The sequence below is a fragment of the Glycine max genome, chromosome 15, assembly GCF_000004515.6.
Source record: "Glycine max cultivar Williams 82 chromosome 15, Glycine_max_v4.0, whole genome shotgun sequence".
Taxonomy (NCBI): domain Eukaryota; kingdom Viridiplantae; phylum Streptophyta; class Magnoliopsida; order Fabales; family Fabaceae; genus Glycine; species Glycine max.
Genome location: NC_038251.2, coordinates 6365949 through 6386034, shown reverse-complemented (window position 1 = coordinate 6386034; position 20086 = coordinate 6365949). Strand labels below are relative to the sequence as shown.

At 31.7% G+C, this 20086-nt stretch overlaps 2 protein-coding genes across 3 annotated transcripts; one reads left to right on the top strand and one right to left on the bottom strand.

The window, feature by feature from the left end:
- The first annotated feature begins 3854 nt into the window (after window positions 1-3854).
- Window positions 3855-8691, top strand: LOC100787474 (uncharacterized). 2 transcript variants are annotated; one of them, XM_014767465.3, is made up of 8 exons: window positions 3855-4185; window positions 4267-4396; window positions 5546-5922; window positions 6076-6152; window positions 6491-6527; window positions 6787-6991; window positions 7752-8094; window positions 8209-8691. In XM_014767465.3, exons 3-8 carry the CDS (start codon window positions 5607-5609, stop codon window positions 8326-8328), a joined length of 1098 nt encoding a protein of 365 aa, XP_014622951.1. In that variant the 5' UTR covers window positions 3855-4185; window positions 4267-4396; window positions 5546-5606; the 3' UTR covers window positions 8329-8691. The 2 variants fall into 2 exon arrangements, with proteins under 2 accessions (XP_014622951.1, XP_006597479.1); XM_006597416.4 differs by having other exon boundaries at window positions 3855-4396.
- A 4388-nt stretch (window positions 8692-13079) lies between these two features.
- On the bottom strand, window positions 13080-16946 carry LOC100786935 (uncharacterized). The gene is made up of 4 exons (XM_003547123.4): window positions 14962-16946; window positions 13876-14853; window positions 13681-13785; window positions 13080-13361 (listed from the first exon to the last, which is right to left on the bottom strand). Exons 1-3 carry the CDS (start codon window positions 15985-15987, stop codon window positions 13756-13758), a joined length of 2034 nt encoding a protein of 677 aa, XP_003547171.1. The 5' UTR covers window positions 15988-16946; the 3' UTR covers window positions 13080-13361; window positions 13681-13755.
- Window positions 16947-20086: the final 3140 nt, after the last annotated feature.

Here is a 20086-nt window from a genome sequence, read left to right as displayed (position 1 = left end):
AAATTTTAGACTTGGTTTAATTCATGAGAACTTTCAATTTGATAATTAAATTAATAAAATTTATCATTTAGCATTTATATTTTTCTTATTTAAATTTAGAAATACTTACACATATGCATGAAAAATTGTTAGTTTATTTTATATACTCCAGTCCTTGAGTCTTCATTAAGCATTATTGATAGACAACCGTGACTATAGTTACTTCCCAACAACTCTATAGGTGGATCCATTTAATCACTAAGGATACATTTTTTTTTATAATAATAGTCATTTTTGTTTTAAGGGGGAGGAGGGGACTGTACAGGCTTAGATGGTCCAGCATAGGTTAACAACGAGTAGGATAGGGACTGGGGCTGTAAAGAACTTACCAAAATATAATTGTCACTAGTAAATTTTAGATCATCTGCTTGCACTACTTATAATAATGATTTATCTTTTAAAAACTTATGTAATCATTATTTTTGTAATGCCTTCGTTCCTCGATCACTGGTCGATTCCCATGCATACTCAATACACTGCTCCGTTCCAATGAAACGTCCCACTTATTTCCAAAGAGTAGAAACTAAATTAGAGTCACGATATAGTATATAAAATATTTTATAATTTTTTTATTTAATGAAAAATACACTATTAAATAAAAAGGTCAATATATTTTTCTTTTACAATATTCATTATTTTTATGAAAAAGATAGAAAATCAATAAGAAAGTTTTATAAATATATATTTTTTGAAGGAGGAATTTTATATAAAAATAAAATTATTTATTAAAACATGAGAAAATAAGATATAAATTAATAATATAAAATATTTTAATTATTATTCAATCACAATATATATATATATATATATATATATATATATATATATATATAAAATAAATTTATTAACTTTAATAATAACTAATATAATTTAAAAGTCATACCGAACATAACTTTTAACTAGTTAATTGTATAATTTATTACACTGGCATAGCATACCTGTTAAACTCTAATAATATTTCGTGTAGATTATGATAATGATCCCTCTCACTTTTAATATATAGTTTTAGTTTTTTTTCCCTTTTCCTTTCTTTTTTCTAAATTAATAATAAATATATAGAAAATGAGTTTTAATATCATAGTCATCTTATAAAAGATAGTTAATAATGAAGGACAAAAAAGTATAATACCTTGTCACATTAACATTAATTATTTTAATGATACTATGAGACCAACTAAAATTAGTTATTATAGTAGTATTTTCTATATAGCTGATGTATATGCTAGGTTCCACGTCTTCATCCATGAAATAATAAAAAAAATGCCTAATTTTTCGGAAGATTCTTACAAATTGAAGTCCCGTTACTTCCGTACATCACGAGTTTACTGTAACGGCACTGTTTACAGGCCATTTTTTTTCTTTCGTTTTTTCTTTAATCTTTCTTTTGTTTAATAAATTTGATTTAAATGCACTTTACACTGATTTCTGATTATTGTATTTTTCTGATTTTAGTTTTTTAATTTTATAATAATTACTTTAAAAATAACATCTAATATAATTTTTATAATTAATGATAGAAATCAAACTCACTTTTTTTAATCATTTTAATTTTTATGTATTAAAAAATTATAATTTCAATATTTTTTTTCCAAAGAAAATAAAAATTAATTAAAGTCTTGACATTTTTTTAAAATTTTTTAATCTGAATTTGATTTTTTAATATTATTTAAAGTTTTATGCATTCAAAATCATAATGCTGAAGTTAGCATTTTTCTGCTCAAAACAATAAATATAAATTACAAAAATCTGGGATATTTTGTTTAAATTAGGTTATAGAAGTTAAAAAAACATAAAAATGTGAAAATTACTTTAGTTTTGTTTATTTTTACCACTTTAAAATGACGTATTTTTTAATATTTGAAAAAAGACGTTTTTGGAATTAATGTATTTTCAAATTTTACTTGTAATTGTCAAAAAATATAAAAATAATCCATTAAAAAAATCACATTTTTCCAACCAAACAATCTGGGGATGGACTAAAAACATACTAATTTTTTTGTATATGAAAAAATTTAGGTAAAAGAATCAAACCCACATTTGTTTGATATCTAGTAAATCAACCTTTGAGTTAATTATAATAAAATAAAAAAAAATATTTAAAGATGACACTTTCAAAAAATCTTAATATTTTATATTAAGGGTAACATACTATATCAATATGAAGTTGCTATCTAAAACGTTGTATAAAAAATAAAATAAATGAAATTTAAATGCCTATATTATATGTTAAATACTTAAAAAAAAAAAACTTTCATGTATATAATGTATGTTAAAACATAGTACGGGCTGATAATACTGGTATAATATAATGAGAAATGTCAACTCTGGACTCTGGTGCTCACGAGAGGACAAAACCATCCTTGTGTGTTTTTCAGTTTCTTAATAAGCAGTCATATAATTTCCTCTCCTTTCTACGTAGTTTTACCCTCTTCAAACCCTTTACTTCATTTCTTCCAAAATATTTGTCATCATGAGCCGATTCCAAATGCTGAGGTGTGAGTAGGTCTTCTTAGTCTTATTGGCACAAAACAACCCAAATCCCTTCACATATTTCCTTGTTTACATATTTTCTACCTTTTGCCATATACATATTTCTATACCCACCATCCCCATCTTTAATTATTGTATGAATTTTTCCCTTAGTTTGATCTTTTGCATTGAACTTGGTAACAATTAATGAATATTGACCTAGATCAAATGATATACATTGTAGCTGGGGTCAAATATGGACGTCAGACAATAGACAACCAAGAACATGCAATGTTTACTTTGTGAATTGTTATGATGGGTTGTGTCCTTTCTAAACCTTCTAAACATTTTTCATTTTTTAAAAAAAATCTGCAGGTGCGTATGAAACAGTGGTATGAAATCTGGGACTGCAAAGATAGATTAAACACCATAGTGTGTAACAAATTATAGAAAGAGTTGGATGCATCATCAGAAGTCAATAAAGTTGATGAACATTTCAACTTCACTCCCCCTTTTTTAGATTGCTTTTCGAAGTTAATTCAATTGTCAAACAATAATGCTAACGAATCCTAGTTTTCCTCTCCTTTCTACAATATTCATTCTACTTAATTACAACAATAAACTTTTCGGTTAAAAAGTGAAATGATACCATATGGATAAATAATATTCTAATTAATCAATTAGCGATATGTAATGCAATCTTTTGACCAAAGATGCTTGTACTACATATAGGAATGATTTTCTACATTATTGGATGCGTGCGATCGATCCCTATTATAGCATCTCCTGTTCTCTCCCCGTGCAAGGAAGTCTAAAAGTTGTAGTCAAGATTCTGGTTATAGTTCATGCTCTAATATTAAAAAGTTAAATACAATTTGTCGAATGTGCATCTATGATATTATATGTTGCAATCAGTTGTAGTTGAAAGTACCTCAAACACTAAATTTTACACGTCCTTGTTTATGCACATTTGCCACCAAAATTCACTATTTTAAAATCCACACATCCCCAAATTACTGCATTATTTAGGTTGTCCAATTGCTAATGCTATGCCAAAAATCAGACGTCATAGTTACACACACATGGGAAGGGGGCCTGTGGAAACATGTGTTACTATTGAAGAAAAATAAAGTAAAATTAAAACAGTGGCCAGTGGTTCTGAAATAGGGGAAAAAAAGTCTTGGTTTAGGTGAGAAAAAAATTGAAAATGTTGATGATGGATTGGGCCCCACAATAATAATACTTGCACTTGCACCAATATTGAGGTTATATCTATCATGGTGAATGTTTGACAAAATATATTTCACCCTAGCTAACAAAACGAGGTCTCTAACACAGGTCAACAATTAAGATAATCACGAGCCATAGGAGAGAAGGGTGTGGTAGATTTTAACAACTGTCAATGAAAAGAGACAGAACCAGAGAGAGAAGGGTGGTAGTTGTCACATGATTTCCAACAGTACAAAAGGGACCAGCCGCATCTGTTTCCATTATGTAGGTTTATTACAATTTAAAGAGAACAAGGATAGCCTGTCCGAATTTTGTTATTCTCAATATTTTCATTCTTTTTTTCCTTTGGAAAAACCAATTAGTCTTTCTACCATCTTCAACTTGTTGAGTCTTAATTAATTATGCTGTTGAATGAATGATTTACCAAAAAGACATCCCTAAAACCAGGTATCCCTTTCTTTCACACCCTCCACCCATAAAAGAACAGCATATGATCCAACACTAATCCACTTCAATCCGTTTATGAAGCGTTCCTTAAAGCTGAGCGATGGAGCCTTCTAGAGATGACTGATTTGAAGATATGTTTGGATATGCAGCTGCACACAACACAACACGTGATCAATAGACTTGGAAGAGAAAGACATCATCATCTTAGATGGTTGGTATTAACTATTTAGGGGAGAAAAATAGGATAAACACCTGAAGATTATGTAGTTTTCTATGCTTTTGCTATATTTGTTTCTCTATCTTTTGAGCGACTAACGAATGATTTAATCTGTAAATTCTTCCTCCTTATGATGAGTTTCTTTCCCATCTCCCTTTTGGGGTTTTCTTTGGATCATGGATGTTCCTTAATTTGTTTTCTCTTCTTACGATACTCTAGTACGTGGTTCCTCCAGGCGCTGGAGCTTGTTGAAGATTTAATAATCAATTCTCAACTTCTGCCCCAAAGATAATTTTTCATTTTCTTTTTTCTTCTTTTTCAATTTTATCTAATCATGCAAGATGTGTTTTGTGTTGATGAGTGTACTGTACTTTGAATATCTCTGATCTCCTCATCATGTGATCATATATCTCTTGCTGTTAATTATATGCGTGTTGTTTGAGTGCTTGACTCCTTGTTCTTATCCAGACTGTCCATTTCACATAGATACTACAAAATTTAAAGTATATATAAGTTTGTATTAAGAAGTTGCGTTGTTTTATGAAGATACTAATTTTCAAATTATCTGAATCCATTTTTGTATTTGCCAGGAATCTATTGGGTGTAATCTGATGTTAATTAGTAGTTAAGTGAAAACTATTTCTGGTTGAGTTTATTGACTGAAAAAGTGGAATGAGACCTAAACGAATTCGTCTTCCCCCACACAAATTTTCACCAATATACTCATTGTTTGAATTTTATCTTTAACTATTCTAATTTAGTTTGAAACCCCTTTGATTTTTATAAGGTACTTAAATATTTTGATTTGAACCTGACATTCATTAGAATTTTTTTAACCTCTTCACGGTAGAGAAGTTGGTTGCATTCTTTACACTAAAGTCCTGACTTTCGAACTACTTATATTTATATAGTAGTATATATATGACACAATACTTGTATGTAATGGGGATCTAGTATGATAAATGTCTTATGCCATAATTTCTCACTGTTACTTTACCGTCACCTCATAGCATTTCCGTGCAGTTATTTGAAGAGATTTAAAGCATAGTAATTGTTGTTGAGAAATTACAGCCTGTCTTCACACATTCTTGTTCACCTCACTTTAATATTCTGCACATTAAAATACTTCCCTGTTTGTTTCAGACCTGAAATTCAACTTTGCAAACGACAAAAGAACCAAAAACCCGTGCAATAACAAATAAACATGCCAGAAGGGTATGAGATTCATGACAATGAGGAAACTTCATCGGGATGTTCGTCTTCATTTGATTTGAATGAAGAATTAGCTTGCAGTGAAGATAACAGTGATACAGAAGAGTGCTGTGAGCTCACAACAACTAATGAGAAAGCAAAGGATGAAGGCACTTCAGCAAATGGAAGTAGCATATCATCAAGAGAAGGAAATGAGAGAAGAGGAACGGTAAGACAATATGTTAGATCCAAGATGCCTAGGCTTCGGTGGACTCCTGAGCTTCATCATTCATTTGTGCATGCTGTTGAAAGACTTGGTGGTCAAGAGAGTAAGTGTCTATTAATTAATTTGTATATCTACCAAAGCATTAGTACTCATTCATTTATCAGAAATTAACACTGAATTGTACGAGTTGTTAGCTTCTACCGTAATAGTGAAAAGTTAAAACATTTGATTGAACTCTGTGCATTACTTGGTGCAGGAGCTACACCCAAGTTGGTGCTTCAACTAATGAATGTGCGAGGACTCAGCATTGCTCATGTCAAAAGTCACTTGCAGGTAGAACAAGTTGAGGTTTGAGATAAATGTTTTTTAAATTAACTTTTTCCTTAAAGTGCATTTTTTGAGCGTATAATAATGTATGTGCTAACGAATCTCCTCACCGTTTGTCCCATTCCAAATAAAATAAGTATTTGAAAAAACTTAATCAAGATATCATCTAAGACGATTCTTCTACACGTATATTAAGAAAAACTACAAATATTTATAATAAAGTTAATATGAGTACTTTTATTCGTTTAATTTTATAAAAAAAAACTTTACTAAATTAAGTGCTTATCGATATAAGTTTTCCAGTGACTAGTTTTTGTTGAATAACTGTTCAATTTTCATTTCAGATGTATCGAAGCAAGAAACTTGACGAGGTTGGGCAAGGTACAAAGTACTATCCTAAATTCTAATGGTTTGTAATGTTAATGAATCAATACACGCAATAATATTCTAATATGTTAGTTTTATTAAACTTAAGCTGAACAAGGTATGTTGCGGGGAGGGGTTACGTTTTTCCAATAACGAATCCTAAATCAAGCAAAGTGATATAGCTAGAGCGAGGAAGAATTTAGGGTTAGGGTTTCCTTTTCTTAGACAAAGTCTCATGAACTTGAAAATGCAGTTCACATTATTTACTGTGCAGTACTAAGTCAAACGTCCAAGTCCAACCAAGAAGTAGCTCGTAGACCTTTGATACTCCATCAGTGCATAATTCCTCAGCAACATCTTATGATGGGGAATGGTGGAATTATTCTAGCAAGTAATTTCAACAAACATAATCATTTCCCAAGTCTTCTGCATCCCTCCTTCTCCCTATCACGTTCACAGACAAACGACTCCGATTCAAGGTAAACAATCCAAGCGTTTGAATAACTTTATTTGCACCATTTTATTCAATTTGTTTTAAATTACTCCCTCCACCTCAAAATTATTATCATTTTAGATTTTCTAATTTCTTTCAAAAAAAATTGTTATTTTAAATTTTAAGGCTTGATTTTTTTTGTTAATTATATCTTCACTTTATAATTATATGCGTTTTTCATCATCTTTTTTCACTCATCATATTTCTCTTTTATTGATACTCTCTCTTAAATAATTAATTAAGATATTCTAGTCAATATATAGTTATATTTTATATTATTTAAATGTTTGTTAATTTATTTGCAATAACTTTAACAACAATAGTTTTAAAATGGATAGAGTATAAATGATCTTAATTACAAAGGAGAAAAAAAGTGTAGAGACTTTTTTTCAATGGAAGTAAGATATGTTGGTATAGAAAATGTGGTGAGATAATTACAGTTCATGTTGAAATCCTTCATCTTGTTTTCCACATTTTTACAAAAGGAAAATACTAAATATGCATTCATTTTTTATTTTAATTTCAAATCATTTTTCTTCTTATTTATCTCGTATTTTTCTATCATATTATTTGTCATGTTTTATCAAAAAAAAAATTGTTCCTTTATTTATTCTCTCTACTTCTCCTTCTTTCGTCAGTTTGCATCCATACACCCCAAAAATTGGCTACAGTAATGTCTTTGTTCTTTACAAAACGAAAATTCAGCAGAATTATTTTATCGTATCCCTTGTTTGTAACTTCACTAGGCACCAACATTGGTACACCAATCACCAAGATTTTAGCATACCAATAGCTTCAAGCCAAATTCAACCAAAGGATACACGCGGCCGAATTGCCCCCATGAGACCAAGCCAATTGCTTGAAGAGAAAAGGTGGCCTCCGTTAGAAATTTTGAACAATCATCAATCGATGTTGAAAAGGTTACCTGCCATTGTTGCTCCTAAAAATGGGTCACAAGCTGTTCAACCAGCTGAATGGAGTTTTGTGAATAACACAAGCATCAGAGATTATCTATCGAACAACTCCAATGAACCTCTCAACAATTCCAACAGTTTAAAGCTAGAATTTGATCCTCCATTTCGGATTAAGGTAAATTATTAGGGTTCAACAGAAATAAGAACACTTATATAGTTATATTCATCTACATATATATGTTTGTTCTTTCTTCACCATTCATGCATAATCATTTAATTTGTTATGCAGAAAGACGAGCAACAATTGCCTGATTTGCAACTGGGTTTGAGTCACACAGTTGGAACTGATGGCAAGATAGATCATTATAAAGAAACCCCAGAAATCAGCACCAAGCTTTCACTTTCTTAGAGCTTCGTAATGTCAATAACGCAAATGTAGCCTAGCTAATCATAAAAATAGAGTGATGATATATTGTCCAAACATCAAAAATAGGTACACAAGGATCAATATTGTCCCTGGTTATATAGGACATGGGCTTGTTAGATATACATAGTTTTTTTTTTTTTTTTAAACCTACATAGGATTTGATTGTAAAAGGAAATGTGTCGTCCTGATTGAGAGTGAGTTCCCCCATTAGCGATTTTTCGTGTGTAAGTGATTGGTTAGATCAATGCACTAAATTTAAATGAAGAGACCAAGGAGTAACTTCAAGGGAGAAATGATGGAACAAACAGTGAAAATATGGCATACGCTCTTGTTTTACTGCAGATACTCCACTTTTGCATAGCTTTCTCCCCATTAAAAATTCTATATTCATAGATTTACATCTTAATGGTTCATATAAATCAAGTTAACAGAGTAAAAAATGTTGTGTGTTGTAGAGTACTTTTAGGCACGAATTGCTTGGTTTTGCTTATTTTTAAGTGTTTATACATCAACATGTTTTAAACAAAAAAAAATGAAATGTGAAAGTATTAAGTCGTGGATTCATGCACATGGAAGTCAAAGCTCTAGCTACGAGAAATACTTTCACCATTATATGCAATAATATAATCTAGAAAGTAGAAATAAAATTAATCAGTAGGAATATCTGAATGAAACTCTCTAATACATGTTTTTATTTATATTCCACTCAACATTTTTTGTATAATTTTTATAGCATTATAATTTTTATTTATCAGTCACATTATCGTTTTTCATACTTCTTTCTAGAAATAAAATATTGTATTAATTTGTTGTATAACTTTATTATATAAATACATGTTTTCTCTTTTGTTTGACCATTTTTTGTCTTTTTTCTAACACAGTAAATGTACTTGAAATTAAAAAAAAAATATCGATGTACTCTTGCTTAAATTATTAACTTCAATTAGTTTTTTTTTCTCTTTATTTTTTCCCCAGCCGTTATCAAATTAACATTTTTTTTACCAATCATCAAATACTATTATAAGACTAATTTTAATGCATCTTAAGCTTGTGTAAAAAAGTTCAAAGTATTGCTTTAATGAGCGTATGAGTGGAGTATTTAGTACGATCTATTTTGTATTTCTCTAAAATGTATCCAACCCAAAGTGTAAACTTAGACAAGTACAAAGGGGGGTAAAAGTGTTTGGTATGTATGCTTTATGTGTGAGGGCCGCTTACAATTTATTTATTCATTTATAAGATGCCACGGATCTAATTTATATTTGTCTCGAGAAATAATTATATGAGATGCATTTCTTATTTTTTTATAAATAAATAAAAGCTTAAATTAAATCTAACTAGAAGGCTCACGAGGTTCAGAAGAGAGACCTAATTATACCTTATAAACATTTGAATATTGACCCTATTAGATAACGAACGTTTTCAGGAGTGTAGCTGGAGAACAGCGTGAGCTTTCTGACAGAAGAACGCTTCATGATCTTTATGTGTGTTCCACCCACTATCTCAGACTCAGAGTTTCATTCTCAAGTCTCAACAAAATTCTCATGACTCCCTCCTGCTCCTACTTCCTGTTTTGATCTGCAGATCATTAATTAATAGTGGTGTGTCATGTGTGCATGCATATATATACCATGGCGCGTTCAGACTGGTCATATATATGCTAGGTAATTTGATGCAGAATCTATGAATTTTAATTTTTGGCTTTTGTTATATAAAAAACATTTTTTTATTTCTCGAATTACTTATCTTGAACCTTTGTTTCCCAAATTGCCTTGATTTTTTTAGTATTGGAACGTTGAAATATAGACCTAAAAATATCGGGCGTATTTGTCCCAATATTTTTTTTTATTTTTCCCGTGTAAAATAATTATAAGTTAATGTAAAAATAAGCCAGATCAATAAATCAATGACTCAAAAGATTTTTTTGACTTTTATTGTTTGATTCCTAGAAAACTTATTTGGATCTTTAGTATTTGATCTGTCTCGGAGATTCTTAACCAGATTCTTAGTAGACTCATTTACATTTTCTTAGTATTTGTTTCGTCTCATACATTTTTAACCAGATTCAAACACTTCACAATATCATCCCCATTCCTTCGCTTTAAAGGTCAAACATCATCAACCTATCGAAGTTCATTAGCACCCACCATCAGTCAACTTCATGAAACTTAGCATTAACGGGAGTTCGTTAGATAAAACCACTCTCGAGTTAGTCTTAAAGGGTGGTCATTCCTTCCATCCTTACAACTTTGATTAGCAAGATTCACGAGTGCATGTTTTACGCTTGGAATCTTACCCTTTTACACACATGTCATGAAGGTAACTCATGTGGGGATTGACTTGCCAAACATGGAGCTTCCTCTTGACATTTTACATATTTGGAATTCAAGTCCCGCCTCTCTTCGTTCTATAGGTTTAGTAGCATGTGCTTGTTTTGATTTTAAGACCCCTAATATAAATGTTACTTGTCTATCTTGAAATGAATGTTAGGAGACTAAAAATAGTAATTTTAAATTTTGGAGAATGAAAATAAAAAAGAAAATAGTTACAATTTTAAAGAAAAAAAATCAAAATTTGTTCATTTAATTTACAAAGATCAAAAATAGTAATTTCAAATTTTAAAAATACGAAAGCAAAGAAAAAGTTTTATAGGACTAAAATCAAAACTCACTCATTTTATATTACTAAAAATTATTTAAATCCAAAAAATTAAACAGTAATTTTAATTAAAAAAATATTAATTACATTTCTTAGTGATCTTTGCACAACAACTTTATACGACCATTAAAAATAATGGAACAATAGATCTCACACAGTTGGAACAAACATCCCCATGTTCTATCCAATATCTATGTATGGATGCACGTGATGGATTCAATTCTCATCACCCTACCTTTTGGTTGTAATCTCTCAATTCCAACCTCCTCTAACGACCTGTACCAAATCCAGGATAGATGTTTCACTTTGAACGATATTTTTAACGATAAAACTCACTAACATTGGAGCATTCAGAGATGGCAAGCCCCCAATTCTAATCCAACATCGATGCCTTGTTGTTCTATATCATTTCTTTCTTGTCATGTAAGGTCATTGCGGGATGTGGAAGAATTTCTCAAGTTGACTTGCAGAAGGAACTAGACATAGAAATTTTGAACAGAGGCCAAATTTTAAAATAAAAGTTTTTTACACTTTTTGAAAAAGATAGACTTTTAAAATTGCTATTAATCAAAGGCTAGACTTTCTTGCTTGCATAATTGATTAGATGATAGGGCCTTGGAATTGAACTGCATGGACATGATTAAATTGCTATAGGCACAGTTGGATTATGGTATACCCAAAAAACTTTAACAGACGTTACAATCAAATTAAATCCTATTTGAAATTTGATCATAAATGATACTATAATACCATATATATTTGAGAAAGCGATGGGAAAATTCACACTTTGTCATATGCATATATCAGTAATGTTATACAGCAAAACGGGTTTTACGCGAACCCCACTCCAAGGCGGGATAACTTGAGACTACTTGCAATTAAAAGTGATCTAATCCTATTGAACCAAGCCGCTTTAGCGATAAAAAAAAAATTAAATTATTCGTTTGATTCCTATAGTTTCATAGTTCTTATCTTTTCAATCCTTATAGTTTAAAAATAATTTTTTTAGTCCTAATCATTTATATTTTAATTTTCTTTTAGTCCTTGTAATTTAAAAGTATTTTTTTTTAAATCTTTATAATTTAAATTTTAATTTTCTTCTAGTCCCCGTAATTTGATAAAACTACAGGGACTAAAAAAAGTAAGAATCATGAAACTATAGGAACTAAAAAGATCACTTTCAAAACTACAGGACTAAAAAAAATTAAAATGTAAATTATAGAGATTAAAAAGATCATTTTCAAATTATAATGACTAAAAAAAGTAAGGACTAAATGAGTAATTTAACAAAAAAAAATATGGTACCCTCACTTTAGTACAATTGTTTAAGAATAACCAAATAAACAACATTGGGATCATATTTTCAAAGAGCAAGAATGAGACGATATCAGGGGTAGCTTTCTTATTGGTTTTTTTATTAAAAGTAAAAAAAAAAAAGTAATAATGAAATTCAACAGAAATCACCTCGGGTGTGTTCGTACACTGTTTTGTCTATTTATTTGTGCTATTCAGCGTTTGTCATTTTTCAAACCACGCTTATTTCTCTGTACTTTCACATGTTATTTCCGGATGATGGTGTGACAGGGTACAACTGAATACCAAGCCAAAATGTAAGGACAAACATTGCAATAGAGTGATAGATAAAAGATACTGACCCATCCATTTTTGCATGATTATGCTCCCAAAGTAGCACTAATCATAAGGTATATTTGGCATTTGGCAGTGGCATATTAAGAAAATCATAAAGGGAACAGCATTAATATAGTTTACAATTTACTTGAATATATCAGTGATGCAATTGATTACAATTTCTTTGTTTAGTTGCTGTGCCAGGTTTTGCTAACAGCATCACATAAGAAATACCCCAAACAAATGAGAATCTGAAATTTCTCATAATTCAGAAGTAATCTGATTTACATACTTGGACAAAAAGCTTCTGAAAGTGCTGAGGAAAGCCAAACTAAAATATTTAAAGGATTCTTTTCTCTGTGTATAAAAATAAAAAAGGAAACAATCAACAAAGCTTGGATAACAGTAATCACTTATGTCAGTTGACATAAAAATAATGCTTATACCTGAAGATTAAGTAGCACCAGGTGAGGCAACCTAAAGGATCATTCCTCTGATTAAGCAGAAAAAAGAGAAGACTAAAGCAACATGATGAAAAGGCACACAGTACTAGCCGATATCCACTTCTGTAGGGCAGGTGAGGAAATCTTGATTCCACTGAAAGCGCCACTAGTCCAGAAGAAGCTTTGCTTTTATAATTTTATTGATCACCAAAAAATGACATTGATTTCTCTCTAAACAATACAGTATCACGAAAATCAACAGGGGTAGGAGCGTGAAGCCAACCGCTAGAAACAAAATCAAAGGAAAAAACAATAATAAAGACATGATACTTTATAGAAAGTAAAAAAGATAATTGATATTTTGGTCTTCAAGCAGTGTGTTTACATTGATTGTTTTAAGTCCCGTAAATGAAATTTACACAAGTTAATTACTTTATCATTTCATATTGGGTTCAATCAAGAACAAAATGTAATCTTTCAAAAAATGATGTAAATGGGGTCAAATTAAAGGTTGATATGATCAATTAACGTAAAAAAGAGTTTGAAGGCTTAAATGTTTACTTATGCTATAATGCCAAAATTCCATAAGGTGAGGACAACATACCATAAGTATATTAACTAGAAAAGGAGGACACTAAAAGCTTGACCACAACATGATACTGAGTTTCATGTCTAAGATTTAGTGCTGAGATTTACGTGTGGGTAGTTCCTGCATAGAAAGTTAAATGTGAATTTTCATCTTTGTCACTACCAGAGTTGAGTTACACTAAATTATATACAAAAGGATTAGCAAGGTTACCTGAGAATAGCGAACATGATCTTGATGCAAATTTGAAGTTTTCACTATTGTTTCCCACTTGAGATTACCAGATGTTGTATTAGAATCATGCCTTTTAGCTTGGGATTGAGTACCTTGACTTGAGTGCAGGAAAGAATTCTTCACAGAAACTAAAGGCAGGGCACGCCAAAGCCAGGATTCGGAAGGTGATTTTGGCAAAGGTGGGGGAAGAGGAGACACAGCAGATACAGCACTACCTTTTCCTGAATCATTAGCTAACACAATTTGCTGGGTGTTGGTCTTTGGATCTTCAGCAAATGTCCCTTGCACAGATTGCAAGGACACAGGTTCTTGGCTAATATTTTGATCAGTTGTCAATCCTTCATCTCTTTCTTCTTTGGCTGTGAGATTCAAAATTCTATACAGACTTGGTGGAATTGAATCAAAAGCACTTAACACATCAGTATCAAATGTGACCTTTTCTTCCACAGCACGTACTTGTTTTATCTCTTGAGAAGATCCAATTTTCCCCCTTCTTCTGTCTAAATCTGCAACAACAGTATCTACCCTCCGATTGTTATCTAAAGAACTTATATTTGAAGATGATAATTTGGCTGTACTGGCAGTATCTATGTACAATGTCTTTTCAATTGTGAGATTCCCTGAATATGAAGTTCTTTTGGCTCCTTGGGATGGCACGTCATGAACATTTCCAAGCACACCGCTGTGGAATTTCACCTTGCCAAACTTATAATTCTCAGCCTCTTTAGTATCCCCAGGCAACTTAGCACCACGAAAGGGAGATTGAGGTTTACTTCGACAGGGAGATATACCAGCAGCAGCAGCTCTTGAACGACGGAAGGGGGAGAGTCTACCTGGCAGCAACTCACCAGAGTAGGTAAATCTGTTTGATTCACTAGTCCATTTCTTTTTACCCTCTTGTTTGTCAGGTGATGCAGCCCTAGAGCTTGATTTGTTCTTGTGAATTGCCTCCCAAGCCTGCAGAAAATGTTCATGATTGTGAGTAAAAATGTTGAAAACAAGATCACCTGGGAATGCTGATCTACAAAAGGATTGAAGCGTGCAAAAGAGTTCCCTTGTTTTTACCTTCTTTACAGCAGGAACTGGGCTAAAAGATCTAATATGAGAACTTTTGTTAGGTTTCACAACCTCACTGGCTGGAGGCAAGGGAGCCTGGTTCTTCATTTTCATCACAGCAACAGGATTCAATAAGCACAATGAATTCCTGATATGTAATTGAGGTAACAACCCACAGCCTTTAGCTGCGATATTAGAAGAGTTGTCATACTCATTATCATCAACTTCATCTTCACTTTCTTCCTCTTGATTTTGGCCAGTGTATGGTATAATAGCAGTGTTATGCTTAATAGGCAATTGCTTCTTATCATCGCGAACCAATTTGCTAACATCTCTAGGCTGTTGCTCTACTAGTGCAGATTGCTTTTTTGAAGAATATTGAGGAGGCAGTAGAGTCATAGCCTTTGCAGCAGGCAAGAATCGGCTCATCATGAAGTCTCTAGTTTGTTGATCTGTGGAGAATGATCCAGACTTGTTTGCACCCAGATTTTCCAATCCACTTACACCACTCACACTACAGTTCATGGAGAATGATTCTGTAGGTGACAGATTTTCAAGGGCATCAGAATAAGCATCATTATCATCATTGTCGTCATCATCATCATACTTCACATTGGACCTTCTGCTCTCAACTATTTTTTCGACTTTTCTCTCTTTGTCAGAGTCTACCTTAACCACACTAACATTGAAAGACTTTGATTTATTTGCAGCCTTACTTTCCTTTTCCAATGGTTGTTTGGTAGCATTGATAGATTTTCCTGGGGGAAGTCTTGGGCTTGGAGTGATTGAAGTTGCCTTAGGAGGTTGAGGCTCAGATCCACCATTACCCTTGCGTCTTCCAGGGATATGCTCCCAATTGAAAGGTACTGCAACAGGTTCTGTAACCTGATCCGAGAATGTGTCTGATTTGTAGTATGGAAGAGTGTGGCGTTTCTCTAGAATCTTCTTCTTTGCTTCAGTCAAGGATGGTGGTGTAGCAGCAGAGCGTCTCACAGACATGAGAGGGGCATTAATATTCAATCTCCTTTCAGCCATCTTGTTCCAAAAATTGAACAACTTTGCAGCCCCTCTCAATCAAAAGTTCACAGTTCAAGACAATATCATACACTAATTTTCAGCAGCGAGAAGCCAAGACCTGAATGATTAGATAAAGAAAAAACCTCCTACCAATCATGAAAACCTAAAAAAGAAGACACAAGAACTGATTTTTTTTTAACGGTTTAAAATAACAATATAAACTTCAATTCAACAGGACTTAAAGTGAGAGAAGTGAAGCACCACAGACACAACTACTGAAAAGGCCTATTTTCTCTCCTCAATGACCCAAACAATCAACAATATTTATGAGTGGATTAACTAGCGCAAGAACAGTGAGGACCCTCCATCAGCAATAACACCAAGGAAAGAGAAAAGAATTAAGTTTTTTTTAAGTGATAATGAACAAAAGATGAAACCTCCAATGGGCCTCGCAACAGAAGCAAACCAGGAAGAAAAGTGGTTTCAGAAGTAGTACTCAGTAACTAGTGTAAACTTTTTTTGTGAACACGGTGATGCAGAATCTAAGAGAAAATAATGAAAGGAGCAAGGAGTGAAGATGAGTAGCTAGCTAGGTGAGAGAGATCAGAGGGAATGGTAATGGTTGGTTGCTAAATGATGCTGTGGGAAGAATGAGTAGGACGTAAGAAAAAAAACAGACAAGGCTATGAGGCTGATAGACAGAGACACAAGCTTTAGTATTTCTCAACTTCTATTGTTTTGTTTCTATGTATTTCCATTTTCATCGGTTAACGACGGTGTAGTCGTGACTGGCTCGTGAAACATTGGCCAAAAGAAAATAATGGATAGATAGATATTCAACTGAACTCCAAAACGACTTCGTAATACTCACTTCACTTGATTGATTCTCTTCGGACGACGCTCAAAAAGCCTTTTTCGATTTGTTCATATAATAATCCTCGTATTTGTATATATCTTTTTTTTTAATAAAACCTTTTTTCCGTAATTATAGCAATAGAGTAGTATTGTTATTATACTATAATTATTTATTCAAATCGTGGGGGGAAAACTATGCAAAAGCATGCTTATTTTGACAAATTTTATTTTTAAAGATTTTTATAAGAAACAATAAAAAATTGTTTTTAAAGTAAAAGTTTTAAAATATTTTTTAAAAAACCAATCAAGCCTTACTTTTTCTTTTGTCTAATTTCATATTTGGACATTTGCAATACCATTAAATTCTGAGAGCGTGACGAAGCTAATTTATAAGGTTTAAATGAAAAGTGATGGGCCACGGATGAATCGTGAAGAAAAGTTAGTGGTAAGAAGAACAAAGGGTCCTAACTCTATTAAAGTAGCTGTGGCTGTGGATCCACCATTTTTAAAAGGGTCTTGTAAGTGATGCAGTTAGAATGTTGGTTAAAAAATTATAAAAAATAATATTTAATATAAAAATTATAAATAATATAATTTTGTGAATATTAAAAAAATAATAATTCATTAATCAATGTCTAAAATACTGATTAGTATTTCTTTTTTTAAAATAGACCACTCCTCCCTCTCACACACAGAGTCTGAGTCCACGTTGCAACTAATCATCGTATCATTCTCGATCATTTTGTTTTCGGGCAAGCAAATCATCCCAAGGCATCTCTCCTCTTCCCGAAAAACGAAGCACGGAGAAAAGACAACCAAAGTAAAAACCCATATTGCACAAAATGATCATTTTATCTTATTTGAGTTTTACAACATCTGTACAAGAAAATAACTATGTAATACTAATTATTTTATGAATTTATGATGCAAATTTTGATAGAAAGGCTGTACACATTTGAAAGCGAATCAATAAATTGTTATAATTTTTAATGTAATGAAGTGCTTAAGTAAATTAATGTGTAGAGACTGATAAAAAAAATTAATGTGTAGAGATGTAAGCGCATTTATCACTTATCATAATGTTAAGAAATTTTAATTTCTTTTTTTTTTCATTTTTGGTTACAGAAAGCTCAAAGATAAAGAAATTTTAAATTAATAAACGTAAAAATTTTAACTTCTTTTTATAATAAAAAAAATGCGGGAGATCTCATAATAGCATGATGAGTCATTGAAGCTAAAAGGTTCAGAGATTTTCCGTTTTCTTAAAGCCAGGATAGTAAATATGCAATCAAATTCTTTTGTTTTTTTCAATTGCAATCAAATTATTTTGCCATTATTGAACAAAACATGTAAATAAAAAAGGTTTAATTATCAATTTGGATTCTGAGTTATTTTAAATTTTTTAATTTGATCTCTAATTTTTTAAAATATTAACTTTTGTCCTTCAAAATTTAAAATCACATCAATTTAGTCATCTCCCTCGAATTGGATTAACTTCGTTAGGATTGCAAATTCTGTTAATTTTCTTTTACAAACAATGGCAGTTAAAAATTGACACCATATTTACTATTATTTTAAATATTGTGATTTTTATAATGCATGATTTAGTGATTGTAATTCAATTTAAATTAAGTGTTTGAAGTAAAATAATTATTTACATGGTGATGTCGAACTTATGTTTGTTGTGTTAGTGAGTTTTAGTGAGTTTGGGCTTGAGTAGGACCTCAATGTATGTTAAGGGTGAGTATGCTTAGAGAAAGCTTAATTGTGAAAGGGAGAATTGTAAGGGTCATAAACTCTTCCTTAACTCTCACAATTTATATTTGTAGTTGTAAAAGACTTTCTTTCTCTTTTCCTTTTTTTCCAAGAGAGACCCAAATCCTAGAAGCTTGAGGTTTGGTGTAGGTAATCAAATGAAACTTTTTTCCTTTCCCTTTGATGTCGTTTAGCTGAGCCATGAAGGGGTAAACACTTCTATTCCTCCCCTTGACTTCATTTTTGTTTTCCTTCATAAAGTGTGCATGGGGGTTCATGAAGGTACTCATTTTGGGTGTGTGGTGGCTGAGTGGTAGTGGGAAAGCTTGCACCTTGGATCCAAAGTCTCCTCATTTCCTTCCTTTGTTAATCTCGAAGCAAGTTCATTAAGTTTGTTAGGTAATGGAAGCTTTAACATTTTCTATGTTTAGGTTGCTTTGGATTGGTTTAAATGTTGCTTGAGAATGAATCATGTTGTTTAAAAATGGAAGTTTGAGCATTTGAGATTTTGAGTTTGAAATTGGGGTTCTTGATTATTTGACGAATATTGATCAAAAGTTCCTATTTGTAAAGAGTTTTGATGTTATTTATGTATTGGAGTTGATAAAAAAAAAGGTTTTGAGTTTGTTTTAGGATGATTTGGAAGCCATGAAAGGCGAATTCTATAAAATTTTGCATAATTCGTGTCCATTGGTTAGTTTTGTATCCACTGATTAGTTTCACATCCAATGACCAATTTTGAATCCAGTGATCAATTTTAATGTGGATGAGATTAATGTTTGTTTTCCTTGTGTAAATTAATTATTTTGAGATCTTAATGAATTTATGAAGATATGAGATGTAATTGAGATGATGTTATTTTATGATTAGAGTTGACTTTATGTTGAGATCATGAAATTCACATTCATGAGTTTTTGGTGAGTTATTTGCAAGAATTCAAAGTGTTGAAATGTCTTACAATGCTTATTCAACTATATGTGGGTTCATGAGTGTGATGAACAAATGGATGGAAAATCTATGATATTATAACCATTTATGGTGTTGAGATTTGTGAATGAATTTGTGAAAACATATGATATTAATTTGAATGATCATAACATGCATGCATTGATAAATGACATTGCATGTGAGTAGGCACGTAGGTTGAAGGTGTTAAGAAGGCCCTTAACCTCGTATTAAAGGTTGTAGTGGTACTGAATGAGCCTATAGAATGGATGAGTGGATGAATCCCTAGATATATTAATGTCTTTGCAAGTCTTACTGAGGCAAGTCATTATCCACGCTTATCCATTTTCACTAAAATCACATTTTCTCTGCAAGGTTAATTCGAGTCTCCCCGAATGGCAAGATCATAGAGTATTATGTTAATGTATGTGATTGAGTTACTTGCTCGAGAGGTGAAACCTTTCAGGAGTAAAGAGTTAACATGACATAACATGATAGATAGATATGTGCATTGATAATTGTGACTTGAGAATGATGTGTTACTTAATGAGTCATGGAAATA

Excerpts from the sequence above, each read along its gene's own strand:
- LOC100787474 (XM_014767465.3), top strand. The coding sequence starts at position 5,607 with ATGCCAGAAGGGTATGAGATTCATGACAATGAGGAAACTTCATCGGGA. Across the intron at positions 6,153-6,490 it reads ATGTCAAAAGTCACTTGCAG|ATGTATCGAAGCAAGAAACT; the intron begins GTAGAACAAGTT and ends TTTTCATTTCAG. Across the intron at positions 8,095-8,208 it reads ATCCTCCATTTCGGATTAAG|AAAGACGAGCAACAATTGCC; the intron begins GTAAATTATTAG and ends TTTGTTATGCAG.
- LOC100786935 (XM_003547123.4), bottom strand. The coding sequence starts at position 15,987 with ATGGCTGAAAGGAGATTGAATATTAATGCCCCTCTCATGTCTGTGAGA. Across the intron at positions 14,854-14,961 it reads CAGTTCCTGCTGTAAAGAAG|GCTTGGGAGGCAATTCACAA; the intron begins GTAAAAACAAGG and ends CATTTTCTGCAG. Across the intron at positions 13,786-13,875 it reads ATCATGTTCGCTATTCTCAG|GAACTACCCACACGTAAATC; the intron begins GTAACCTTGCTA and ends CTTTCTATGCAG.